This window comes from Bradysia coprophila, chromosome III (assembly GCF_014529535.1).
Source record: "Bradysia coprophila strain Holo2 chromosome III, BU_Bcop_v1, whole genome shotgun sequence".
In the NCBI taxonomy this organism is placed as follows: Eukaryota; Metazoa; Arthropoda; class Insecta; order Diptera; family Sciaridae; genus Bradysia; species Bradysia coprophila.
In genome coordinates this window covers 325,533-349,277 of record NC_050736.1, presented here as the reverse complement: position 1 = coordinate 349,277, position 23,745 = coordinate 325,533, and the positions used below count along the sequence as shown (strand labels likewise).

The following is a 23,745-nucleotide window of genomic DNA, read 5'->3' as shown; positions in this document are numbered from 1 at the left end:
AGACCGCCATTTTATTAGATACGCGGGAACACACCACTTCTGATGATTTTACATGTAAAAATTTTCACCACATCATCAAGACGACGAGAATCATCAGAGTAGGTGAATTTTTGTATGAAATCGGCCATTTTATCATCAACTGTGGTGTATAACGTAACCCGCGTATCTGTATCTGCGTGACCTCCCCAAAGTATACAGCCTTGAGAGTTACGATATAGAAACTTTACACTTTTAAAAATAAATTAAATGAAGTATGAGCAGTGATGTCCTCTTCCGTGTTGAAAAAAATTACGTTTCCTGTTACCATTTCGGTGTTCGAAAGTGAATAATTTGTGATTGTGACGTCTTTTTTTGTGGTGCTCAGTCACGGCACGGCAACTCTATTACAAAAAAAAGTAAGTGTTACATTTATCAAAATAAGGTGGTATTGTGACTGCGTCAAAACGAAGTTTGGTTGCTAGATAAGGTATTGCATGAATGTATCGAGAAAAACGTTGTATGCATGCATGCATATTGCATATGCAACAAGGTGACAAATGCTTTTTAGGTACACGTTGTGTAGATTGCTTTATCTATCTTACTATTGTGGTCGAGCTGGGCAATAATTTTGTTAGTTGACTTTGTTTTTCTCGGTATTTATTTACCACAATATTTAATTAAAAAGCATACATAGACGACGGAAAACTTTGCGACTATGCAGTTAACGTACTGGCGGACCTCGAAAATATCCGGAGTCCGGAGTTGACTACATAATTTCAAAATTCGTGGAAATTGCACCATTGCACCAATTGCAATTGATTCTTGGAAGATCGATTTAGTATCCAAAAAAAACATTTGAAAGACTTTCGCCTCTTTTCGATCAGTTGGCAAATTAAACGCACATGTTGGATAGACAATAAAAGACTGCTTTTAGAATACCAAAATTCACGTTTTTTTTTCGTACAAAGCAAGTGCATCATGAGGAATTCATACATAAAATAGATCTTGCAATCAAACTTTTTTTAGACAATACACAACATTCATTTAAACAATAAAAAATGGATACAATATTCAAAAGGTGGCCTCTACATTCGTTAAGCAAAAGGATGTGACATTGCCATCATTTCTATCGTCCGCATTTGGCTCAAAGGACCTTGTTTCCCAATTAGTATACGTAAAAAGTATACGTTTATCAATACGTGAAAAATTGCAGAATATTAGTTACAATTTGATTCTCTAGCCGAAAATGCAAGAATTCTTGCTCTTCAGAATCCAAAATCAGGTACTTGGTTAAATGCCATACAATAATAATTATCCATCATCATGTCGGCACATTGCTCAACAATAACGTTCTACGAATAAGTATAGGACTGAGTGTAGACATCACCAATGCATTTGCGGAGAATATGTAACCCAAAAGGAAGACCCAGCTTATCAGGTACGATAATCAGGTCATAATATGGCAAGATGACAATATGTCCTTAGTTCCATAGTAAAGTCGTACTTAAATCAAACATGGCAACAAGCCAGACCACATGAACAAATATACTTTTTGAGAGAAAATAGAAATCATCTACGTATGATACAGCCTTTCAAATTCACAGCGACCTAATAGATGACTTTGACTATGCTTCAAAAAACGTACTATACAAGATATAGTCATAAATATCATGATTGGTATTGCTGTACAGCTTAGACCTCAAAGAGTTGCTAAACAGCAACTATGTGATCAAATGAGTCACGAGTAGGGTCGAACGAAAAACGAAAAATCGATCTAATAAAAAATTTTCCCATCGAAATGTTTTCCAGTTAGGTTATTCTTAGTCGTGGTGCTGCCCTCTACAAAAAGCACTAAAAGCATTTCTTGTCCACAGAAGGTCGAATTAAATTTGTTCAAGCTCACCGTGGTTAATGTACGAAAAGTCGTAAATATCTGCTACCAAGCGATTACTCATAAGATGTCAAAGAATGAATTTCAACCAAGGTTGTATATACAACCTTAATTGCAACACCGATCGTTTGTCATTGTTTGAAAAAGTTGGAAGTTTTCAGCCCACGCCGAAGGCAGGACTTTAGTCCCAATAACAATGTCCAAACGATATTATAACGTCAGCAAAGTATTTTAATGACATAAGTAATAACTCAACTCAGTATTTTTTTTACTAAAATGTCAAATTCAATTTTCGCGCATTTTCTACCATAGAAGCATTACCTCAACAGATGTCAGTGACGTGAATTGGTCGATCCAGATATTTTTATTTTGAGCGACATTCAATGACACTCCATATTCTTTTCGACGAATTTTTATTTTTATGCTAGTTGGTAGCATTGTTTTTAATGAACGAGTAGAAAAAAAATAGAATCGCATGAAAATATTGAAAATTTTCGACCGCTCCCGTTTTATTTTTAATTCTAGTGAGTAAATTAATTTGATTTATTAAATTCGTTTATTGTCGACGTGCATCGCAAAAGAACAACAAATGTTGTATAATTGAAGTGAACACCCGTGCTGATGACTGACAGTGGTTAAGTTCATTTTTTTTTAGTTTTAACAAATCTCTTTTTAACCCAAAGAAATCCAATTTCAAATTGAAATTTATGTAATTTGATATCGAAATTAGTGTGTGTAGTGCAAAGGAATTTCGCGGGTGAATATTGAATAACCATCACAATTAGCACCACGGAGTCAGAAAAAATTTCAATATGTCGTTTGATACACGCAACAATTCGGCTATGTATAAACGGGCCGAACAATTAAAGCGCTGGGAAGAATCGGATACAAATCGAGAACCACCAGAGCCGAAAAATTTGAGCAGCAGAAAAATCAAATTTTCGTCGGGATGTGTGTTTCTAGCTGCATGTATGTCGGCTGATCGAGCTGAAGTTTTACGTTTGTTGGACAATGGCGCGGATATTGACACCGTCAATGTTGATGGATTGACAGCATTGCATCAAGTAAGTCTAACTTCGTAATTATTGAGTGCGTCTTCTATGAAATACATTGAATAAATGCGTCGGCAGCGCTTAAAACTACTGCTGCTATCACCCTAAAGCTTATGTTAGAGTCCGTTCCGTGGGCCTAAAATCTAATGGTGACTTTGAACCGTTTAGTAACTCAATTTTTACACTGTTCGCCCATCTATGAATTTTTTTAGATCAACGTAGAGCCTAAAACGTGAAACATTAATCTAACAAAGCAGTAATTACTTTATCTAACCAGACATCAAGTCATGCAACTAAATTTAATGTATTCTCTGCTCTGTTTAATTCTGTATTTTGGATTTGAATTGCTCATAATATTGCTGAGTCTATTATGGGATTAATGGGAACACGTAAAATGTTCTGTAATTCATCCACGTACGGCACCGAAGTGTACCTTCAAACATTTACAATTTGAGTCAGGTTAAATGGTCTTTGCAACGATTTTTATCGTACAATATCTGATCGGAAGTTGTCCTATGAAAGAGTTTGTTTTTCTCGTTAATAATTTGAACGAACCGAACTTCACGTTACAAAGCCGCAGTCGATATAATACGTTCGTCTTATCTTACGCTATTCAATACAAAAATAAACATCATTGCCAATATTATTCTACTTTAATTACTGAAGCGTATTAATTTTCATAATTTTGCTGCGTACCGATCTCTAAATATCACTTCTCGTTAGTGAAACACAATTTCATAAACAATGTTCAACCAACTTTCATAAATTATTTAAATAAAAACAGCAGACAATCATCTCCGGCACTTTTAGTACCACAAAATGAAATTACACTAAATTGTGTCCAATACCGAAAATTCCTGCACGTTTTTAAATTTATAAATTAATTGTAACCATTATGCTGTGCATGAGTAACAATATTGAACTGACGGGAACGGTATTGGTGGCCTTGGTCACCACTATTTATAGCACTTCACGACAACAATACTATTTCTTTAATTGAAATGTTCAGATTTTTCACAAAATTTCATATCAACGAGAATTACCACGGGAGCAACACATTTCTTTTAAATCAATGAAGGACTAATGTGGTACGCCCCTTGTGGTTCATACCGAATTTGTTTTGCCGCTTGTTGCTTTGTAATGCAATGTGTTGTGAAAAATATGATTTTTTGTTGCGAAGAACTTTAGTGGATACCTGTTTCATACATGCTGCTATCACAAGTCATAAATTCATACTTGGCAATGATTTGGTGATCGGCATGTAGGGAACTTGATGTATAAAGGATCGAGAGTGGCGAAGTCCAAAACAAATTGTTATTGTCCCCAGATGTCAAAAATCGATTTTAAAAATTTAAAAAAAAATCTTTTACAACTTGCGACAAATCATAGAAGCTAAATTTTCGATTTTTAGGCCTCACACCTATTTCAACCTCTGCCAAAAAATGTCTTTAAGATTTTTGCTGGCTGTATCAGTCCTATTCTACTAATTGGAGTCCAATACGACAGAAAAAATAAAATCCGGCAGTAGTTTGTCGAAAAATTCTTTTTGGTGAGTCGTTCGTCAAAGTTCGTCGACTTGAAAATTCGTAACTTCATCTAGAAAATGATTCGATTTTTGCTCAAGTGGGCTTAAATTCTTGGGGATGTTGTGATCTATCCAGAACATAAAAGTTTTTGAAAATCATCTGAGAAAGGTTTGTGTCGTGAGTGTTTGTTTGGCCTAAAATGGGAGCAAAATGGCTCTATAACTTTTGGTTAAATGGTTCATGCTCTAACTTTTGGGTGTTCATGATTGTATATGACTCCACGACATTATTTTCATTTATTTATTTATGTCGAACTCAAAACAGTAAATTTGCAAAATTAGTTTAGTTTCAGTTCTTCAAGATTCCTCGCGATCCTGGCTATATACTTCAGATATCGTCTGCATTTTGTTGCATCGATCTTCGGCTTCATTTAACAGATACATCAACTCGTCTGTGTCGCAGTCTGGTGTATTAGTGCATTCTTTCATGTAATCTTCGAACTCGGTTGACAACTTTTCTAATTCTTCCAACATTGACTCGTCAGTGCAATTTGTCATTGTTGCGGTATAATTGAGAATGACAGCATCTGCAAGATGTTTCAATGCGTAATCTCTTATGTATGTTGCTACCAATGTTCGCAGCTCCACGACACTTTCGGTTACATGGTCAAGATTATCGGACGCATTATATGCTACGGTCGTCAAATTCATTGAATTATTGAAATCGTCAAGTAATTCGATAATTTTTTGATTAAATGGGACGCTCAGGTTTGGAGGCAGTCGTCCAGCGAAATGCTTTCTTAACATCTTGATATCAACTATGTATTCGTACCATTCCATGCCGTATTTTAAATTCTTGCATTCTGTTTCGATGAGGAATTGCAGGTGTATTATTAGGAATGTAGTTTTTGGCTCTGGTTTGATAAGTTGACTTTGTTGTTCAAGCATTAGGAATAAATTTCGGCGAAAATGTTCTGTGAATCTTGGGTATTCGTATTCTAATTTTGGATACTTTATGAGAAATTTGAAGGCTTTTCTAGCGTGACTGGATGATTTTAGCAGTAAATTATAATTTGGTTGACTCATAATTTAGGAAATGATATAAATTAAAATTTTCTTTTTATTTCAAATCATTTGAAAATGATGTTTGCTGTGATTGAAACAGCATGGAATGAGCGTTAAAATTCATTTCCCATCATTGGCTTAGTGAAGAACTTAAGTAATTTTTCGGAACTTTGTATTTTCCCTTGGGTGGTTTTATCCCTCGCCTTTAGCTCGAGCTGAAAACGCAACATAAAAATTTCGAACAAGGACGTAATCTACTATATCACTCGGATGCACAATAGTTATTTATGCAACACGTTGCGAAGGTGGTTCGAAGTTTTTGTCACACAATGTGGTTATCAAACATTATGATGCTGAGTTGCATAAATAACTATTTCTCAACTCAGTGAAGAAAAATATAAGTTTCGTTGACCTTTCCAAGAAGCGGTGCTGCATGCAACTCAACTCAACAATACGTTCTGAAATCGGCTTGTCATTTGTTATAGACAACGAAGGCAAAAATAAGCTCTGTTGATACAATCTTATACAGCAAAACGTGTATGTTAAAACCAATTAAAATAACAAATTTTGTACCAAACTATTCGATCACGTTAAACAAAAGATGTAACAGATTTGGTGAAGACGACACGATTGCATTTTGTGTCAAAAGATAAAGTTTCAAAAATGAAAGTTTAAATCACAACACGTCATCTAGAATTAAACAACAATAACTGAACATTCGTTCGTCGTATACCATTTGTAGAGCATAAAAACGGTTAAAAATATGACATTCGAAACAAGATTAAACGTACAGATGAGAATGATGCCACCGTTTGATATCCTTTTAATAACACGAGAAATTTTCCAAAGAACCTTTCCACTTAAATGTCAATTTTTGGCCTTCACACATTCTTAAAATCGATTTTTAACCGTGAAGCCATGATGGCACTTTTTTGGTCAAATGGAGAAAAATGTAGGAGACAGCAAGATCTATTTGGATAACTCATCATGTCATGCCATTTGGGAACTACATGTTGTCATTCTTATACGGAATTAATACCTGTCTTCGGTGTTAAAATCTACTGAGCCTCCACTTTAAACATTAGGTTGAAATTCTCAAACAAAAAATATTTTCCCGATAACAGCATTAACAAACCAAAACACATTTTCATTCGATCCATCCGTTGGGTATACATTAACAAATGTTTCTTCTTTTTTGTGTGTTGGTTTCATTTCTATCATTAGATATTCCGTATGTGTCATTCTATTAAACTTACTTTTTATTTATTAATATCATACATTTTAATGGCTCGATTTTGGCTATCCACAAGTACGCATTGCGTTCTCTACTAACTCTGCTTTTACAACTTTCCAGAGAAATATGTATTACATGTGGAAATAGCACTATAAAATTGCTTAAAAACTAGAACAGAGATCATCTCGTAATCCAATTGAACAATTTTTTTTTCTCCATTTAATCAATATTAACGTGTTGCTATTGAGAAATAAAACTATGAGCTCGGAAAAACGATATTATTGAAACAAATTGCGTATATTTCACGGAGGCAAAGAGTAATATTATTGAGAACATGGAATATGAGTCGTAACGAATTACAGGTTGTTTATTTATGAAATAATTCTAAAAGTGAGGTTTTCAGTCAACTTATTTATCATTGGCAGTCAATTTGTTTGTTGACTTGTGGAATTTTGAAAGATATTCAATATACGCTGTTCATCATATTATGTACATTTTATATATGTACATAATACGTATAGACACATTTGTACGTACTTATCCATTTCAGAACCAACCCAAATACCATAAAATTGTTTTACTGCAAATGTTAGATATATAAAAGCCAAAATAATATATAGTCTCTGACTGCATGTAACGTACAAACATATTTATATTATTTGTTGATAATCGACATATTACATTCCGATAAGACAATTACAATTTCTCGATATGTACTGCTCAATGCCACAACGAAAACTATAAAATCTAAGAATTAAAAAAAATTGTTATGTTGATAGGGGTTTCTGGTATTCGTTCATGATAGATTACAATTTCAACATTTTTTTTTGTTAATCAGCAATTACATGGTGATTAACAACAGCTCTGTTTGACAAAATATTTTGTGATAAAAAGATGAAAGAAAAAAAAACTTCTACTGCTGTTAGTGTTTGATAACACATTTTTTTAGTTCATCGAACTAAGCACTATATTTATGGTTAATCTATCTTGTCGAGGGGGTAATACATTGCAGAATTTATAGGACATTAAAATAGTTTGAAAGAAAAAGACTTACTACAAACAACAACCAACTGAAGAATTGCGGAATACGAATTCAACCAATCGTAATGTTAAGATGTACCGTCAGTGTTTTCAGTTTTGAGATGTTTTCTTTCTTGCTACACAGCTGAATTCACCAGCTGGATCAGAAACACACACCTTTGTATTGTAAACAATTCAAGAACATGTTGCATACAGTGTCTTTGCTCCGATGACGTCGTGTATATGTTGAGGTCTATATTAATACTATAAGTGTAACAAAGCCTTTGACTTGTGCAAAAGTATTGATTTGTTTTCCTATACAAAACGATTTTGTTTGTGGACATGTGAACCATCTGATCAAATCAGCTGTACCAAACCACTGCAAAATATTATTTACATGCTTTGAGGACAAAAGCAGAGGAGATTATGGAATTTTTCTAGTTTTTTTCACATGTCAAACTCATTTTTTGGGTACTTTTGCGTGTAATTATTATCCCGATCAGGCCACAACAAGCGGAACTGTCGAGGATCAAGGATCAATCGTCCAAAATTGGTACACAAACAATTGTTGCGACTGTAAACACATAGAGCAATATAGAAACTGCATCCTCGAGGTCATATATTCTGTGAGGCAGTATTCTTTACGTATCCTTAAAATTAGGTAATAACCAACCAGTATTTTCGAACCCGGTAGAAACCGATTATACCGTATGGAATTTAGAATTTCGCTACCGCTTTCTTCGGTATTTTGTCTTGTTACAAAAACTCTGTTTTCGTATGAAATAACGAGCCATAGTAAGCCTAAAATTGTAGTATTTATATCAACAATAGATTTAAATAACAACAAATCAGTCAAATCAAAGGCTGTTTGTGTATCTATTGTTTTCATCGGTGATCCATCGATGCCAAATTACATAAATTTCCAACAAGAAATCTTTCAAACTAAAACTTTAGAAGGAACCGCAAAAACTATCGGTCGAAAAAGACCAGTCAAAATCAAAATGTAACCGAAGAAACCACTAAAGTCAAACAGACCATCTGAAGAGGTGGGGCTAAATGAAGACATTTGACTAAGGAGAGTCTTGATTTAATACCGGAAACAATATGGAAAAAGTATTCTGAATTTACCGGTGAATATTTTCTGAAAGATTCGATATTTCCATTGACTGGTTTTCAAAAATGGGCGGTAAATAGATTCCCCACTGAAAATGTGACTTGATTCGCCAGTAAAAATAATAATTTTTTTGTGGTAGTGAAGAAAGCCAAACGGTAAATGCAGGTGGTACTGCGATCGCTGAATGTCTGAATGAATATACATCATTCTACTGCATTTTATCGTTTTTACTGACAGACAATCAAAGTACTGTGAAAATTAATTGAAGAAGTGTCTCTGTAGATTTCCCTGCAAAGTTTTACAATTTCAAGCTAAAAACATTTTGTAGTCTAAATTAATGTTATTTCGTTCGAAACATTATCGAACCGTTAATTATGTTTACTACTTACAATTCAAAATGCTAATTATGTAACCTCTATTTAGATTCAATGTACGGTTTTTTCCGCTGAAAAGTCAGAAGTTCATTCTCATCAAGCAATTAATATTCATAAGCCACAATGTTCCTTAATTATCAATTAATTTACATTAAAGATTTTATGTTCTACACTTCCCACGCATCAACTGATGCGAGAAGAGAACTATTATAATAGTCACATTTGTAATGTCGTCGTCACATCCCGATCCGAAACTTTCTACTTGTATTTCGTATATATAAATGAACATTTTCTTTCTTTTGCAATTTTATTATTTAACATTTCCGACTTGAAATTTCCACATTCATCATCTCTCCGTTATATTTGTGTCTGAGAAAGGATTTCTTCGGTGAAAATAAATTCCGTCATCTTCATTTTTTGCTGTTACATTTCGAATTAATAGGTCATGATTTGCAAGGATTGCAAAACGTTTTCATTTTGCGCGTTATTGGTGGATGTATTGTATAGTATTACACATGTACGTCTGTCTGCCCAATATCATTTTGTAAGAAAAGAAAATACAGCATTGATGAAAATCAAAAGAAAAACAACCATGAAATGAATCGGTAGTGTGTGTAGTTTCTATAAATAATTTCCAAAACGAAGAAGAAGGAAGAAAAAAAAACATTATCGAATGGAACAAACAGAAACCGTGATGCTATTTTCAAACATATGAATATAACGACCATAATTTAATAATTTTTCTTTTTTAAAAATAGAAATTTCTAAATCGAAGGAAAAAATGATTTTTCATTCTGGTTTTAAGAGCAGATAGGTGTAAGGAATCTAATGTATCGGAAGTGTAAATATGTGTGCTATTTTAGCATAAACGAGTTAAATGGAACACTTCATGGAACAAAACAAATGGTGTTCATCATCGTGATGAGTCCATGCATTTATATCAATTTATCGTCTCTCTCTCTCTCTCTTTTTTCACATTTCGCTAGTCTATTATTAATATTTAATGTAATATTTTAGATAACATTAATCTAGAAATTATGAGCGCTTTCATGAATCAACATTAATTTTAATTTCTGTTTTCTTCTCGTGTTTGCAATTCTGTTCTACACAAAAACCAATCAAACGATGTCTTGTCTGGCTTATGTTCACGATACGAATTTTATTACACAGTCAATGCACGAGAGAAATAGATTTTATACTTTAGCACTGTGTCTGTCCATCTGTGTTTGCTTTAAAGATATTTTCTAATAGAATTGAGTTGGTGGATTTAGGTATTTTATTATGGTAGTTAAGCGCGAGATTCTGGATTTTATAGTTCAATCATCTACTTCAATACCACGTTAAGTCTATGCAGTTCATTTTTCAACCCGAAATCAAAGTTTTATGTTCAAACCTTTCCAATTTCAAAATGATAAATGTTGAGCTAGTAGGGCTGTCCAAAAATGATAAATGAAAATTAAAATGTGACCTTACCGGGAAAAAAGGTAGAACAAAAGTTATGGGGTTGAGCAGGAATGACTTTGAAAAATTCTGACAAAATAGAGAAAGAATATTGATGACTCTTGCTCTAAGGTTTTTTTTAAGGAGGCAAAGATTCAGAAAACCCAGATGTCTCCCGGAAAGGTCACACTTTAAGTTGTATACAACCCTATTGATCTAGCACTTATTCCAACTGAATCTTCCCATATTCGTACATGGTAGACGTTCATCGGATCAAAACTTCAATTATATTTTAATTTAATTATATTAAACGCCGCTATCTTTCTCCGGTATTGTTCCAAAATTCTGCGAAACTCTTTTTTTTATAACATCACCACCCGTTGTGTACGAAATTTCATTTTCATTCATTCAATTAAACAATTTAAAAATACATTTTCTCACATCACCTTTATATACAATATATAAACGAACAAATCAATCATAAACGAATGTGAACTGGAAAAAAATCACTTTTTCTCTCCCACATGCAAAATGCAATATTTTTTTTTTTGGTTCTGTGTGTAATGTATTCTTAGTTTGGATGATTGAGGTAGTGCATTATATTCGCTCATATGTTTTAAGCGAATTTATAACGATTTTATTGGGCAGACAAAATAATGTATAGCGACGGACATTGACCGTGTTCAAGTTTATAACAGATACTAGGTTAACCGTAACGCATCAAGTCAGTGAGCTATTGAAACTTTATAAAGGTAGAGTTATATAGTGTTGTCGATTGTCATCAAGCCAAAGCATTTTGTTTAATTAATTCGAATTTGTATACTCGTAAATCCGATTTCGTTTTCAATTGACCACTCATTCCTCCTTCAATTAAAAAAGTGATCAAATCAAAGGATTGCAAAAATGAATGAAATTTTAACTGAAATCGTCATGAATTTTGAGACAGAAATGAAAACAAGAAAAAATCGTCGCCTCGTAGTAACAAATTGTCAGCAACTAGATATTGGATGTTCTCTACCAGCTCTATAAAAACTGTATTCTCACATACAACTTTGCTACTATGACGGTCAATGAAATGTTAACATTTAAATGAGTATCACTTAATTGCCAGAAATGAAATAGCACAAATACCCATGTTTTATTATCTCGTGTGCATTTCGCTACTAACTAACCGATAAAAAAATCTATGCTTTTCACACGAGTTTTCCCCAAATCTAAATTTAAACTTTCCGTGTTTTGCTGTTTAACAAATTTTATAATAAGTCGAGAAGATGAAAATCCAATTCAAAATTTATTTATTTTCGCAATTTTATTTACGAATATATTCTCTACGCTCGGCATAGCATATTGTTTGGTTGCGAGTTGTGTACTCATTGGCGTAGAGTAAATGTTGGCAGATCTACCGGTCATTTTTATGAGAAATTTTATGAAAATGTAATGGTATGCTGTAGAATTGTATTATGCTGTGGATTTATTAGCGATTTCGCCATACTTTCGAACCAGATGGCAACATAAAAATTTAAGTAACTGTGACTGGGAACCTATTTGAAACAGTATGACTCAATGATTCTGACAATTCCATTCGATCTTTCCCAAAAATATTAGCACCATTGGTCTGCCCCCTTGCGAACTACAATAAAATAATATTATGAAGGGCTTGATTACAGTCAAAGACAGTGAAATTTCAGCGTGAATTTGCTTCAGCTGATCCACAGATACAATATACGGTTTATACTTGTTCATACAGTTGAAGCTGCTACACGCACGCGAGTGGTAGTAGAAGAACCTTATAACGCATTCACTTGGAAGCACTGACATTTGGGTTTTAGCAAAATGTCAGCATTTCGCCCATTTCAAGTATAAATAATTTTGATTGTATCTGTGTATCAGCTGAAAAACAGCTGAAGCAAATTCATGTTGAAATTTCACTGTCTTAGACTGTATAGTCAATTGTCTGTCCATTCATAAATTTTAAGGAAAAGTCATCAGTTTATAAATTCCATCACACAAACAAGTGTAATGCGAGTAACTCGTATCTTCCGAAATTGACACAATAGAGTAACGTTCTTTTCAACTTCATTCCAGGCTTGCATCGATGATAATCTCGAAATGGTCGAGTTTTTAGTTCAACAAGGTGCCGATGTGAACCGGCAAGACAATGAAGGCTGGACACCATTGCATGCCACATCATCTTGTGGGTACGTTTTAATTTTCGAATTGCACGGTTGGCCGAAGTCCTAACATTTCTTTTATCCCACCAGATTTCTTAGCATAGCAAATTATCTGATAGAAAACGGCGCTGACCTAGCAGCTGTTAGTGGCGACGGTGAATTAGCCATCGATGTGGCTGAATCGAATCGCATGGAGGAATTGTTACAGAAATATATAAATGAGAAAGGAATCGACTGTGATGAAGCTCGGCAAAGTGAAGAGCGTCAAATGCTAACTGATGCTAAAAATTGGTTGCGAGGTGACGCATCTAAAGCTGATGAACCACATCCACGCACTGGTGCGACAGCGTTACATGTAGCTGCAGCGAAAGGTTACAGTAAAGTTTTAAGTTTGTTGCTGGCCACACGTGCGGATGTGGACAAACAAGACAATGATGGCTGGACTCCATTACATGCGGCTGCTCATTGGGGACAGAAGGAAGCTGCACAAATGCTAGTAGCCGCATTAGCGGATATGGACGTTAAAAATTATGCTGTAAGTCAATTGATTTGGTTTCACAAGCTCTGACGAATTAGACTTGAACTTTATTTGTTTTAGGGTCAAACACCTATAGATGTTGCTGATCCGAGTATGATTCGATTCTTGGAAGATCTGAAAAAGAATAACAAACGTTCGAAAAGGCGTCCAATCAGTCAGATTCGCATCAGTGACAACATGGACAATCACATCGAAACGCCGTCGAAAGTCATTCGGGTCGATGGCAATGGTGAGTGTCTTTTATTGTAACGGTCACGAGTGCAAAATCTTCAATAACAATGCCAATGCATATATATGACCAGAGATTATAGTTTATAAAAATGCTTTCCTAACATTTCAATTGCTGCGCAAAGGAGAAAAAATCAGATTTTTGGAACAAATATCTGAATCAGACAATTTCAGTGGCGACGAGTCTGACGACACAGAATCGACTGAAAGTTCCCATTCGACTAGTATATCCGACAGTTGTGTAGGTATGAATAATCCAGTGATTACAAAGTGTCGTGAATGTCTGAACCAGTACTCGTCCATCAATTGTTACTTTGAAATTATTTTGTTATATTACACTGATCCAGGTTGGGAGTCACAATTAATACCGCACTTTCTTTAAGAAACTCTTATTTTGCAAAACTACAAGATCCAAGCATGTCTCATGTGTGTTGCTGTGTCATTTCCCTCCCAATTAATCGAAATCAATTGCAATTTACAGAAGACAAACCGAAACCTCCAACCGAACCGGCTGCGCTTGTTCCCAAAGACAGTAATTCCGTTGCTGAAGACGATGCTCCGTGGCGTCGAAGCGGTTCTTTAAGAACACGCGCTCAGCAAGAAAGTCCACCAAAAACAAGTACGGAATTGTGCGATGATCGTTTAAGGTAGTCATATTGATCGGATTGTTTTCATTTCGTTTTCTGCAGATGTTCCTGAAAGAGAATCAGTACCGGCAGACTCAGATGTGATTTTAAGACGAACCCAAAGCTTCGAAGAAGATGAAAAGTAAGTGTACGGCTGACAGACGGAACATTTTTTTTTTCGTTCGTTGTTTCACTTTCTATAGACGACTTTAAAATAGCACATTAGAATGATGTTCATTAATACCATTAATTATTAATGTTCACATTTTTTGAACTACTAGTTTATTTTGTGGCTGACATTACATTAAGCAATTGCATTTTATGCGTTTTCCTAATAATTTGTTGATTCGTTTAAGAATTTTTTACTAATCAATTAATTTTGTTTGATCATGCGTTAATTTCTATCTCCGGCACGTGAGGCAATCGACATACGGCAACGAAATTGCAACAAAAAAATAATATTTTTTGCTAAACGATTATTGAGGTCAATTTAATTGACTCGATATGTGACCATTGTTGCACATTAAAATGAAATTCGTTCCAGAGGTAGAAATTCAACGCTTTTTTACATTTCAATGACAGCGAAACATCAAAATTATGCATTTTGCATTGCATTTTAACAAAACCAAAATTTTTTTGATTTTAATTTTTTTATTAATTTTTGCTTGCTCTCCTTGTTTATCAAACACACGTTACACAAACACACAGATTTTATAAGAAATACATAGAGCTCAGAGCTCGGATAAAGGCGAATTCGTGTCCAGTGCTTCCAGCATCGCCAGTTAGTGGCGTCGGCATCGGTGTAAATAATTCAGCAAATAATTACTCAGTACAAAGATCGTCTTCGTTAAAAGACCACAGACAATTAAGGTACATCAAATAACAACAAAAAATATTTATTTTTTTTACAAAAAATCCATTTTGATGACGCGGGAACAAAGGGATTGAAGGGAGTAAAAAAGTCTATGATTCACACAGCCACGAATAAAGTGTTGGTCATGTGATTACACTATCTTTTTAAGCATACCGGGTGTAAATATTTGCATTGTTGGTAGAGTATTTGCGAGCATGTTATTAAATTGTTATTTTGTAAATTAGTTCAATTACACTCGAGACTTCTCGAACAACAGAATTAGAAATGAACAAGCACTGATACGTATAGATCACAGTTCCTTCAGCCATTTAGACGTCGAACAATTGCTATTATAAATTCGTTTACGGAGTTCCGATCCAGAGAAATCTTTCATTGTTAAGCTAACCTCACATCTGCATGACAAGATAAATGTTGAAGCTTCTTCACAACACTGCTCAATTCGGAACAATTTGGTTTATGGTGTGGGTCACATTAAATTCGAAATTCATTATAAAAATCCCACAACAGTGGAAGATCATTTCGTAATTCCTAGTATTTCACACAAGATGATTCGACTAATGGCGTAACTGCTTTTTTTTCGACTGCTCCCACTCACACATTTCACTAACGAATGTTTTTTTGATTAACTGAAACGTGTAATAACATAAATATAAACCACACAATGAAGGTAACAGGGTATGAAACGATGCTTGTGCTAAAATAATTTTTTGGGAGTTAAATGCCGGTGCTTTTCTAGCTTAAGTGAAAACATAAACTTAAGTTACTGTAACTGACTGGCAAAAACCGATATCGTTTTATCTTTCCGGTGAAATGAAAAGTGGATGATCGGTTTTCCAGAGTCCGTTATTGTAATTTTGACATTCATTTTGAAAAATACCCGAAAATAATTTCTAATTAAATCATTTCGCAGGAAAACTGTATTAACGCCAATCGTTAGCAGCCCAAGCACAACAACCCCGCCAGTAGTCACACAGCCGGGACAAGTTCGCAGGTAATTATTGAGTTTTTCCAATTTTTCCACAAATTTCATTGAATTGAAGAATTATGTGAAAACGAAAACAGTGAAGGAAACTCATTTCATATAAGAAATAGGCAACGCATGCATTTTTGTATGTGATGATGAAGATCCCCTGGTTGCTTTATACATTGAAAAATACAAAACAAAGATTTGAAGACTGTAATGAATCAGAGAAGTGGTACCGGACCTGAGATCTATAATCGTAATTATAGACGTCGTTTCCATTACGTGGACATCAGTGTAAAAGACAGTGACACAATTTCGAGATGGATATTCTATGAAGTAGATTCTTGACTTCGTAAAATAGTTAGCAAAAGCATTAGGGTCTTAGTTCCAATTGACACTTACCTAACCACAAACATACACAAGTAGACAAACAGTAACAACAAACAAAACATTGCATCAACCTATTATATTACACAGACCGGCCGTTGAAGAGCTCGTAAAGTCCAAATTCAATAGCGTAAATAATTTGGCCATCACTGCACCAACACAAAAAATGCCAGCAAATCGACCAGTTATTGGTGGCAGTGCCCTTGCACTGGACAAAATTAACGAACAACCACCGATGCCACGAAACGCGTCTAGCGTGGTTGATTTGGTCAATGCAACAGCAGCTAAGAATGGTGACAAAGAATTGACTCAAACGTCGGCTAATAATAATAAACGATTAGCGGACGAATTGAAACAAATTAACAATACAAATACCGAACCGGCTACGATTCGTAGTAAATTTACACCGGGGAACATTTTCAAAAATTTCTTCAAGTAAATACTTCTGCGTTTTTATTGTTTTCATCCAATTTTTAAAGCGATTTTGTTATGACTTTTGCACTGAGTGATATGTTTGACGACTGAATTTTACCCTCCTAATTTGTACGATACGAGAAGGCATACAATGAGCTTCTACCGAATGATACAACTAATCATCTAACAACTCCTTTCTATTAACTCCATATTAGTTATACTCTTTTTCACTAATCCCAAGTGCTTTGCGAAGAATTTTTATTTCATTACAAAAACAGACATGAAATTTCTTTGTAATATTTCAGAGGAGATAAGGTGAAGACGGATTTCTAAATTTTCTAAATTTCTAAATAATGAAAACTGATCCACGAATACAAAGACACTGTCTCATGTGATGACATTCACCAACAAAATGTTAAAGCAACTTGGATGACCCAATTCAACGAACCGCTTTATTATCCTTAGAAGTAGAAGACATTCATTTACTATGTGTTGTCGATAGACGAAGAAAATTCTGTGCGAATAAGAAAATCCTTTCAAGATTCTAGATGAATTTCTTTGAAAATGTTTTGAAACGTTCAGAGACATTGTGATATTAAATGAAGTGTTTCTTCAAACTCCATCTGTACGTCGTGGACGGTTTTCAATTTCAAATTTCAATAACTATTTCCAAAGGAAAGCATCTCGCTTATCAGAATTGCACTTTAAAATCAATTTCAAATTTGCTGTATGAATACATTTGGGGGCGAATCGATATTGCTTGTCTATCCTGATGGCTAAACTTGTTATTTACTCAGCCAATTTTATTCAGTGATAATCGACATCATCGAAAAGATCAACAGTTTACGATTCAACTTATTGTTTCCCAGCTTGTCACTTTGTCTTTTTAATCTAACAAATTCAATTACTTTGAAAAATTTCCGCTTTTACTACGTTAACCTTTTAGAATCGGCTACGATCTGTGTTTATCTGTAGCTCTTTTGTATAGAAAACTCATACAGAAGACGTCAGCTAGATTTACTTAGAAATTTTGTTCAGCTGACTTTCAGCTAGTCCACCCAAGCAACAAAAACTGCTTATATATCTTCATACGCTTTTATAGTTACCATGCGCGTGAGTTTAACTATTCCACACGTATGAACAAGTAAAAGCAGTTTTCTTTGTATGAGTAGACCAGTTGAAGCAAATTTCTATTTAAATTTTACGGACGTTCACTGTAGTAAAACTGAACAATATACAAGATTTGCTATAAGACATCACGCGATGCTTGAACAAAAGAAGTAATAGATTCAGTAGTCATTATGCAACGATTATCTTGCCGTTTGTAAAAGGTTGACGACACCACCTTATCACTAATAAAATCAGTGAATTGTTGATGCATCTAAAAACAAACATCGAATGTCTAGATCCAACCACACAACAATTACAATGCGATTCACAATTTACTTAATATTGTTTGGCATTTAAATAATTTTACAACGAAACGCACATCATAACTGAAACCATTTAACGAAGTCTAATCTAATTTCTGTCCGTCACCATCATTTAGATCCTTCGTGCCGCCGGTGCGTGATGAAGAAAGCGAGACTCAGCGCAAAGCACATGCGAAACGTGTTCGTGAAACTCGACGATCGACTCAAGGTGTTACATTGGATGAAATCAAAAGTGCTGAAGAATTGGTCAAGAAGAAGAACATGAATAACAATAATAACGACGTGAGTATACCACTTTCAATCGACTATGTTGTTTTCTTTGACAAAAATAAACCTAAAACCACGTTGAGTTGATATTTCCATTTGACCTTTTTTTGCGTTGAAAAAAAGTTTCATTAATACCTTACCCTGCTTGGGTGACAGGTTTCATTTTGTTTTTGTTAATTAATACGATTTTTTTTGCTATTATGTTTGGGGTTACCTTTAAAACAGAGCGATTTTTTGTGTACCTGTTTTGCATAATAATTGAAATAATTTACAAAAAATTACAAGTAGAATTTGAACAAGTGTCACCCAACACGTGACAATTGTTGTCGCATCCGATAACATTTAATTAGTAGTCTGCTGAACCTGAATTTTGGTATTTACAACTGGTTGCAATATGAAACATTTTTCGGAACAACTTATAGTCAAAGACCTGTCGACCTGAAATGTAATAATCTTTGTGTAATACATTCCACAATCGACTTATGTCGGGCAAAAAAAATAAAAAATTAATTAGTGTTAGGCTGCTTTCAAATCGAGTCATTATACGTTGCCATATCTCATCTTACTATGAACTCCACATTTTAAAGTGAACTCATTCGGCAGATCATGGAGGAATCAATTTCACAAATACTTTACGTTATTTATTATGATGTACGATGAACCGCACTTTATGCTGTTCCATTTGTCCCGATCGTCCTTCAAAATATTCGTCCATTTTATCACTTACTTCTACGCTCAGTTTCATTTCTTAAAGATGACAGGACGTCTAAGACATTCTTCCTTTACCCTGTGATTACCCAATTTTCATGCCGCTTTTTTGCTTTGTACATACAGTCAATTCAACATTTAAAAATGAATTCACCGAATAAAGTTTTGATACATAACCAAACACTAATATTAACAGAGCGAAACTCCCACCTCAACCGCAATTAACGACAGAGTACCTACTATACAAACAACTGAAGGAAATATTTCCCAGCAATCGTCAACCGATGTACAATCAACTTCTCCTACCGATCATGTAACTGCCACCTATACAATAAACGCACCGACATCATCGGCTCGTGTCGACGACAAAGTTACAGCAACATACACAATAAACCCGCCACCAACATCAACATCACCATCATCAAACACTGTTTCCTTTTCGGCTATCGTTCCAATAGCCAAATCTGTCAATGAATCCAAAGATACGGAACTGGTCGAATCAACGATATCAGCTACAATAAATGTGCCTCCACCCAGCAACGCAAAGACTGATTTGGAGATGCTCACGAAGACCGCTTCTCCGACGATAGCGCAAACCAATTTTAAATTTGATAGTTCCCGGTCCAGTGACACAACAGAAGAATCAACGAAACCGGTCGAAAATGATGTAAAATTGGAATTTCCCTTTACCAAATCCCATCGGGATAAACGATCACTGTTTGACATGGATAATGCTGCGTCATTATCTCTGGCGGAAAAGTTGCGTAACGAAGCTAACAAGTACTCCAACAATGATGTGTCGTCAATTGTTGGAAATAAGCATTTAAGTGGAAAGGCGGAAGATAATGAAAGGAAAAGTGACTCGACCCCGTCGTCACCAGCTCATCACGGTATGGCTGCTGAACGACGACCGTCTTGGAGACTGAAATTCGACGCCGGAAGTAAGGTACGAGTATTTTATCGTTCAGAGAGGGCTTTATGCTAATACTTACGGTTGAAGTGTACAGTTTATAAAGTACTTCTTGAGGAAGGTTTGTGCTGCGGGATTAATTGACTCTGATAGTGTCGGTGGTGTTTTCATCGGTGACGTGGTATAAATTAAACTTGGACCACTAATCAAAAAACATATTGACAGACACACACAACAGCACAAATCTTCCCACAATTGAAAACAAACTGCACGTTGACGATTGATCAAATTAATGTTATGCTTGCTATACAGACATTGAATGTAATTTGCTTGAAGAAATCCAATCACTGACGAAGCCTAAAACTCACGGAATTCAGAAATTTTAATTATCAGAATTCTTGTTTTCAGTTCAAATTGGAAGACGTGCCAGCCTCGAATATCACATCGACATCAAACAACATAATTTCATCGAATAACACAACACCAGTTGGATCAACGATTAGCCAACGGAGACAGATCAATAGCAACTCAAGTATGTGCATTGCATAAGAGATTTAAATCAGTTTTCCGACATAACAAGCATATTCAATTACAGATCCATCGCCTCCAACTGAAAGACCGGTCTCTGCTCCTGTTATCTCAACGGCGAATAGTGAACTATCGAATGACCGAACTAAGGAAAATACCAGTGAAGTGACATTATCATTGAGGCGGCCAAAGAGTAGCAGTGAAGATAAAGGTAGTCGAATCCATATTCCAATAAACCAATGAAAATCGTTGAACACCATTTTCCGATTTACAGAAAATGACAAGGAGAATGATAGCCGCACGGCACAGGCAACGCAAGCTGTAATACAGAGACGACGAAGACCAAAGAGACGATCTACAGGAGTTGTTCATGTAGACATGGATGTAAGAGTAATAGAAACTTTCCTTTAACTTTAAGAGTGGTTTTGAGGACCAAGTAGGAATGGGAACTGATAGACTATCAATCAGGATAGTCTGGTGAAGTAGTGAACATCAGGAAAATGCTGTGACAGTTTTTGACGACTTCTTGACCCCCAATCTCTTGTCTCGCTTCGTCGACCCCGTCATGAAAACACGCTGGAAAAAGTCATTTGAAGCGGTTGCGCGTTATCAAATTTATTAATTTTTAATTTTTAGCACGAAATTTCGGACGAGCTTTCGCTCAAGTCAATTTATTGTACATTTTTCGAGAAGATCAATTCCCAGGCAAATACAGAGAGCCGCTGTAATTGTATTTCTGTCGTTTCATCTGTAAGGCAAACCGACAAACGACTACAATTGCCATGTCGGTCGGTACGAAATTTTGTCTTACAGTTGGAAATTTCCTCTCTCAGTGCACACTTCCTATAGCTGACTGGTTTGCGGATACCTACTTTCAAATGTTTGTAGAAGTTCCTCAGTCATTCCTAACAGCTTATCAAAAGGTCTAATCCCATCTTGTTCGACCGAATCTTTCATATACAATTTCTATGGCTTAATTCATCCATTTGAAAGTATTTATGATGACATCTCGTTTCAGGACATTGACCCAGAACGACAGGACGGTGATATTGATGACAAAGAGGTGAGTAAAGAATAGAAAAAAAAGCCTTATGAATAGAATATAGTATCACGAAATGTTGTAGAACTGTCGATAGAATTTTTCGAAACAAAATCTGCAGACTTTTACAATCACCCTTTGTCGAAGGTGTGTGTTGTGTGTGTATGCGACAAAAACAAGTTTCAAATTGAACTAAAAAAAAATCTAAAAATAAATCAAAAATGCATTTCACACATTACACAATAAAAAAGCACAGATTTCTATTCTTATCATCGTCAACCGCCTATTTAAAATAATAAAGCGTTGATCACCAGATGCAAAGTGTACAACCAGCACCTGTGTTTTCTAATTTTTCGTTTCTTCTTCACATTTTTTTCATTCTAAAATAACATTTTTTTCCTATAAATTGTGAACAATTGCGAATGAATTAAATTCTTCGAAGTGGATTGATGTACTGAAAAATCTGAATGCATTTTTGACAAATTACTCGTATATTGCTCATCTGTTCGTCCGCTCATCTGTGACAATAATTATGGCATTAATTCGTCAATTTGTGTTCAAAGAGGTGAACTCAGCTATGATCGTTTTATGTGAACATTACAACAGTGTTGTTAATTAAACGATTTTTTTGTGTTTTTCTGTGAAATTGTGCCAGTGAATTCGAACAAAAAAAAACTGTTAATGTCAATAATGTATTTTGTGCCAAAATAAACATTAGGTGTAATGATTGATATTTAATTTCTGTGTTATACGTATCACCACGTCTATTTTCGTGTGTCGTTTTCTTTCTGTTTGAATATCGAAGACAAATAAATTGTGCCTGCAATGTCGTTGTAAATGAAAATCAACGATTTGTTATGTGCGTACACTCGGTTTTACGATTCGGATTCAAGTCTATTGCCATTGAACATAAATTTTACATTTTGCACCTTACCGTTTTCAAACACACACCTTGTCGACAGTTTCATTGTTTGAATGTGCGCCTAGTTTACATGTTTGTAAGGTTTGCGTTTAGAATTGAAGTCAGAGCACGGGACTGTTAACAAATCTACCTCATCAATAAACTGTAAACAATAAAAAAGCTTCGATGCTACAGTGGACGACTTCCAATTTTGTGCACTATTTATTGCGATTCAGCTGTTTGTTGCATTGTTAACGATAATAAACAAACCACCATTGCCATTTTTATCTACTCCTGATTATAAAATTAACTGACTTTGTTTGTTTACGTGGAAATAAATACGTGGACCAGCTGGTCAACAGCTGAATCGATATAGTGCACAAAATTGAAATTCGGCCACTGTTCAAAACTTAATTAGAAAGTATTAGATGTCAGCACTGGCAAGCTCTTCACTTTTTTACAATTTTGAGGTTGTAGCGTTGGAAGCGGTGCAGTTTATATCGCAGAACATCTTTTATGTTTTTTTAAAGCTATTTTTGTAGTTTGATCTATTTATCAAATGTATGACTAAAGTTATGTCTCGTCTAGTCCTTCATCAACCGGTCTCAAAAACCAAAAACTGTTGAATGAAAAGTCAGCATGAAACAGCTAGGGCAAATGTTTCTGCGAGGAGATTAATCAGAATCGTTTTCCTTAGAACTCTTGGAACCCTTGCATGAATATTTTCCAATTTATTGATGGAATGGATGATGTGAAACCGTTGAAACTGCTCAAGTAGTTTCAACGATTTTTTTGTGCAACTAAATCACCTCTACATTTCCTACCATGGTCAATAGCTACACATCTCAAAAAAATAAAGAATATGAGATCACTCTCGCTGAGATAGTCTTTCAGTATAATAAAAATAAGCGAGGAGAAACCGCTGAGAATTAACTTTGGACGGCAAGTCTTGTTAACGTTTACAAATGTCACCGAAGAAATTCGGAATTATATGAAAAGTTTATCTGAAAATTAAAACCTGTGTCATGGTCATCAAGAGGTATAATTGAATGTAACAATTTAC

General features: G+C 34.9%; 1 protein-coding gene across 15 annotated transcripts in view; it reads left to right on the top strand.

Annotated features, from left to right (window-relative positions):
• The first annotated feature begins 2,297 nt into the window (after positions 1-2,297).
• LOC119074455 (protein phosphatase 1 regulatory subunit 12C) overlaps positions 2,298-23,745 on the top strand; it is a 34,054-nt gene continuing 12,606 nt past the window's right edge. For 4 of the 15 annotated variants that reach the window (XM_037180634.1, XM_037180603.1, XM_037180611.1 and 1 more), the window contains exons 1-16: positions 2,299-2,934; positions 12,780-12,892; positions 12,956-13,400; positions 13,464-13,632; positions 13,706-13,876; positions 14,113-14,250; positions 14,321-14,399; positions 14,966-15,127; positions 16,042-16,122; positions 16,573-16,917; positions 18,446-18,611; positions 19,501-20,250; positions 20,623-20,746; positions 20,810-20,953; positions 21,017-21,126; positions 21,761-21,805. In XM_037180634.1, coding sequence (XP_037036529.1) covers positions 2,683-2,934; positions 12,780-12,892; positions 12,956-13,400; positions 13,464-13,632; positions 13,706-13,876; positions 14,113-14,250; positions 14,321-14,399; positions 14,966-15,127; positions 16,042-16,122; positions 16,573-16,917; positions 18,446-18,611; positions 19,501-20,250; positions 20,623-20,746; positions 20,810-20,953; positions 21,017-21,126; positions 21,761-21,805 — 3,294 coding nt within the window. In that variant the 5' untranslated portion in view covers positions 2,299-2,682. Of the gene's footprint in view, positions 2,935-12,779; positions 12,893-12,955; positions 13,401-13,463; positions 13,633-13,705; positions 13,877-14,112; positions 14,251-14,320; positions 14,400-14,965; positions 15,128-16,041; positions 16,123-16,572; positions 16,918-18,445; positions 18,612-19,500; positions 20,251-20,622; positions 20,747-20,809; positions 20,954-21,016; positions 21,127-21,760; positions 21,806-23,745 lie in introns of all 15 variants that reach the window. The other 11 variants (XM_037180626.1, XM_037180618.1, XM_037180697.1 and 8 more) reach the window with 11 other exon arrangements.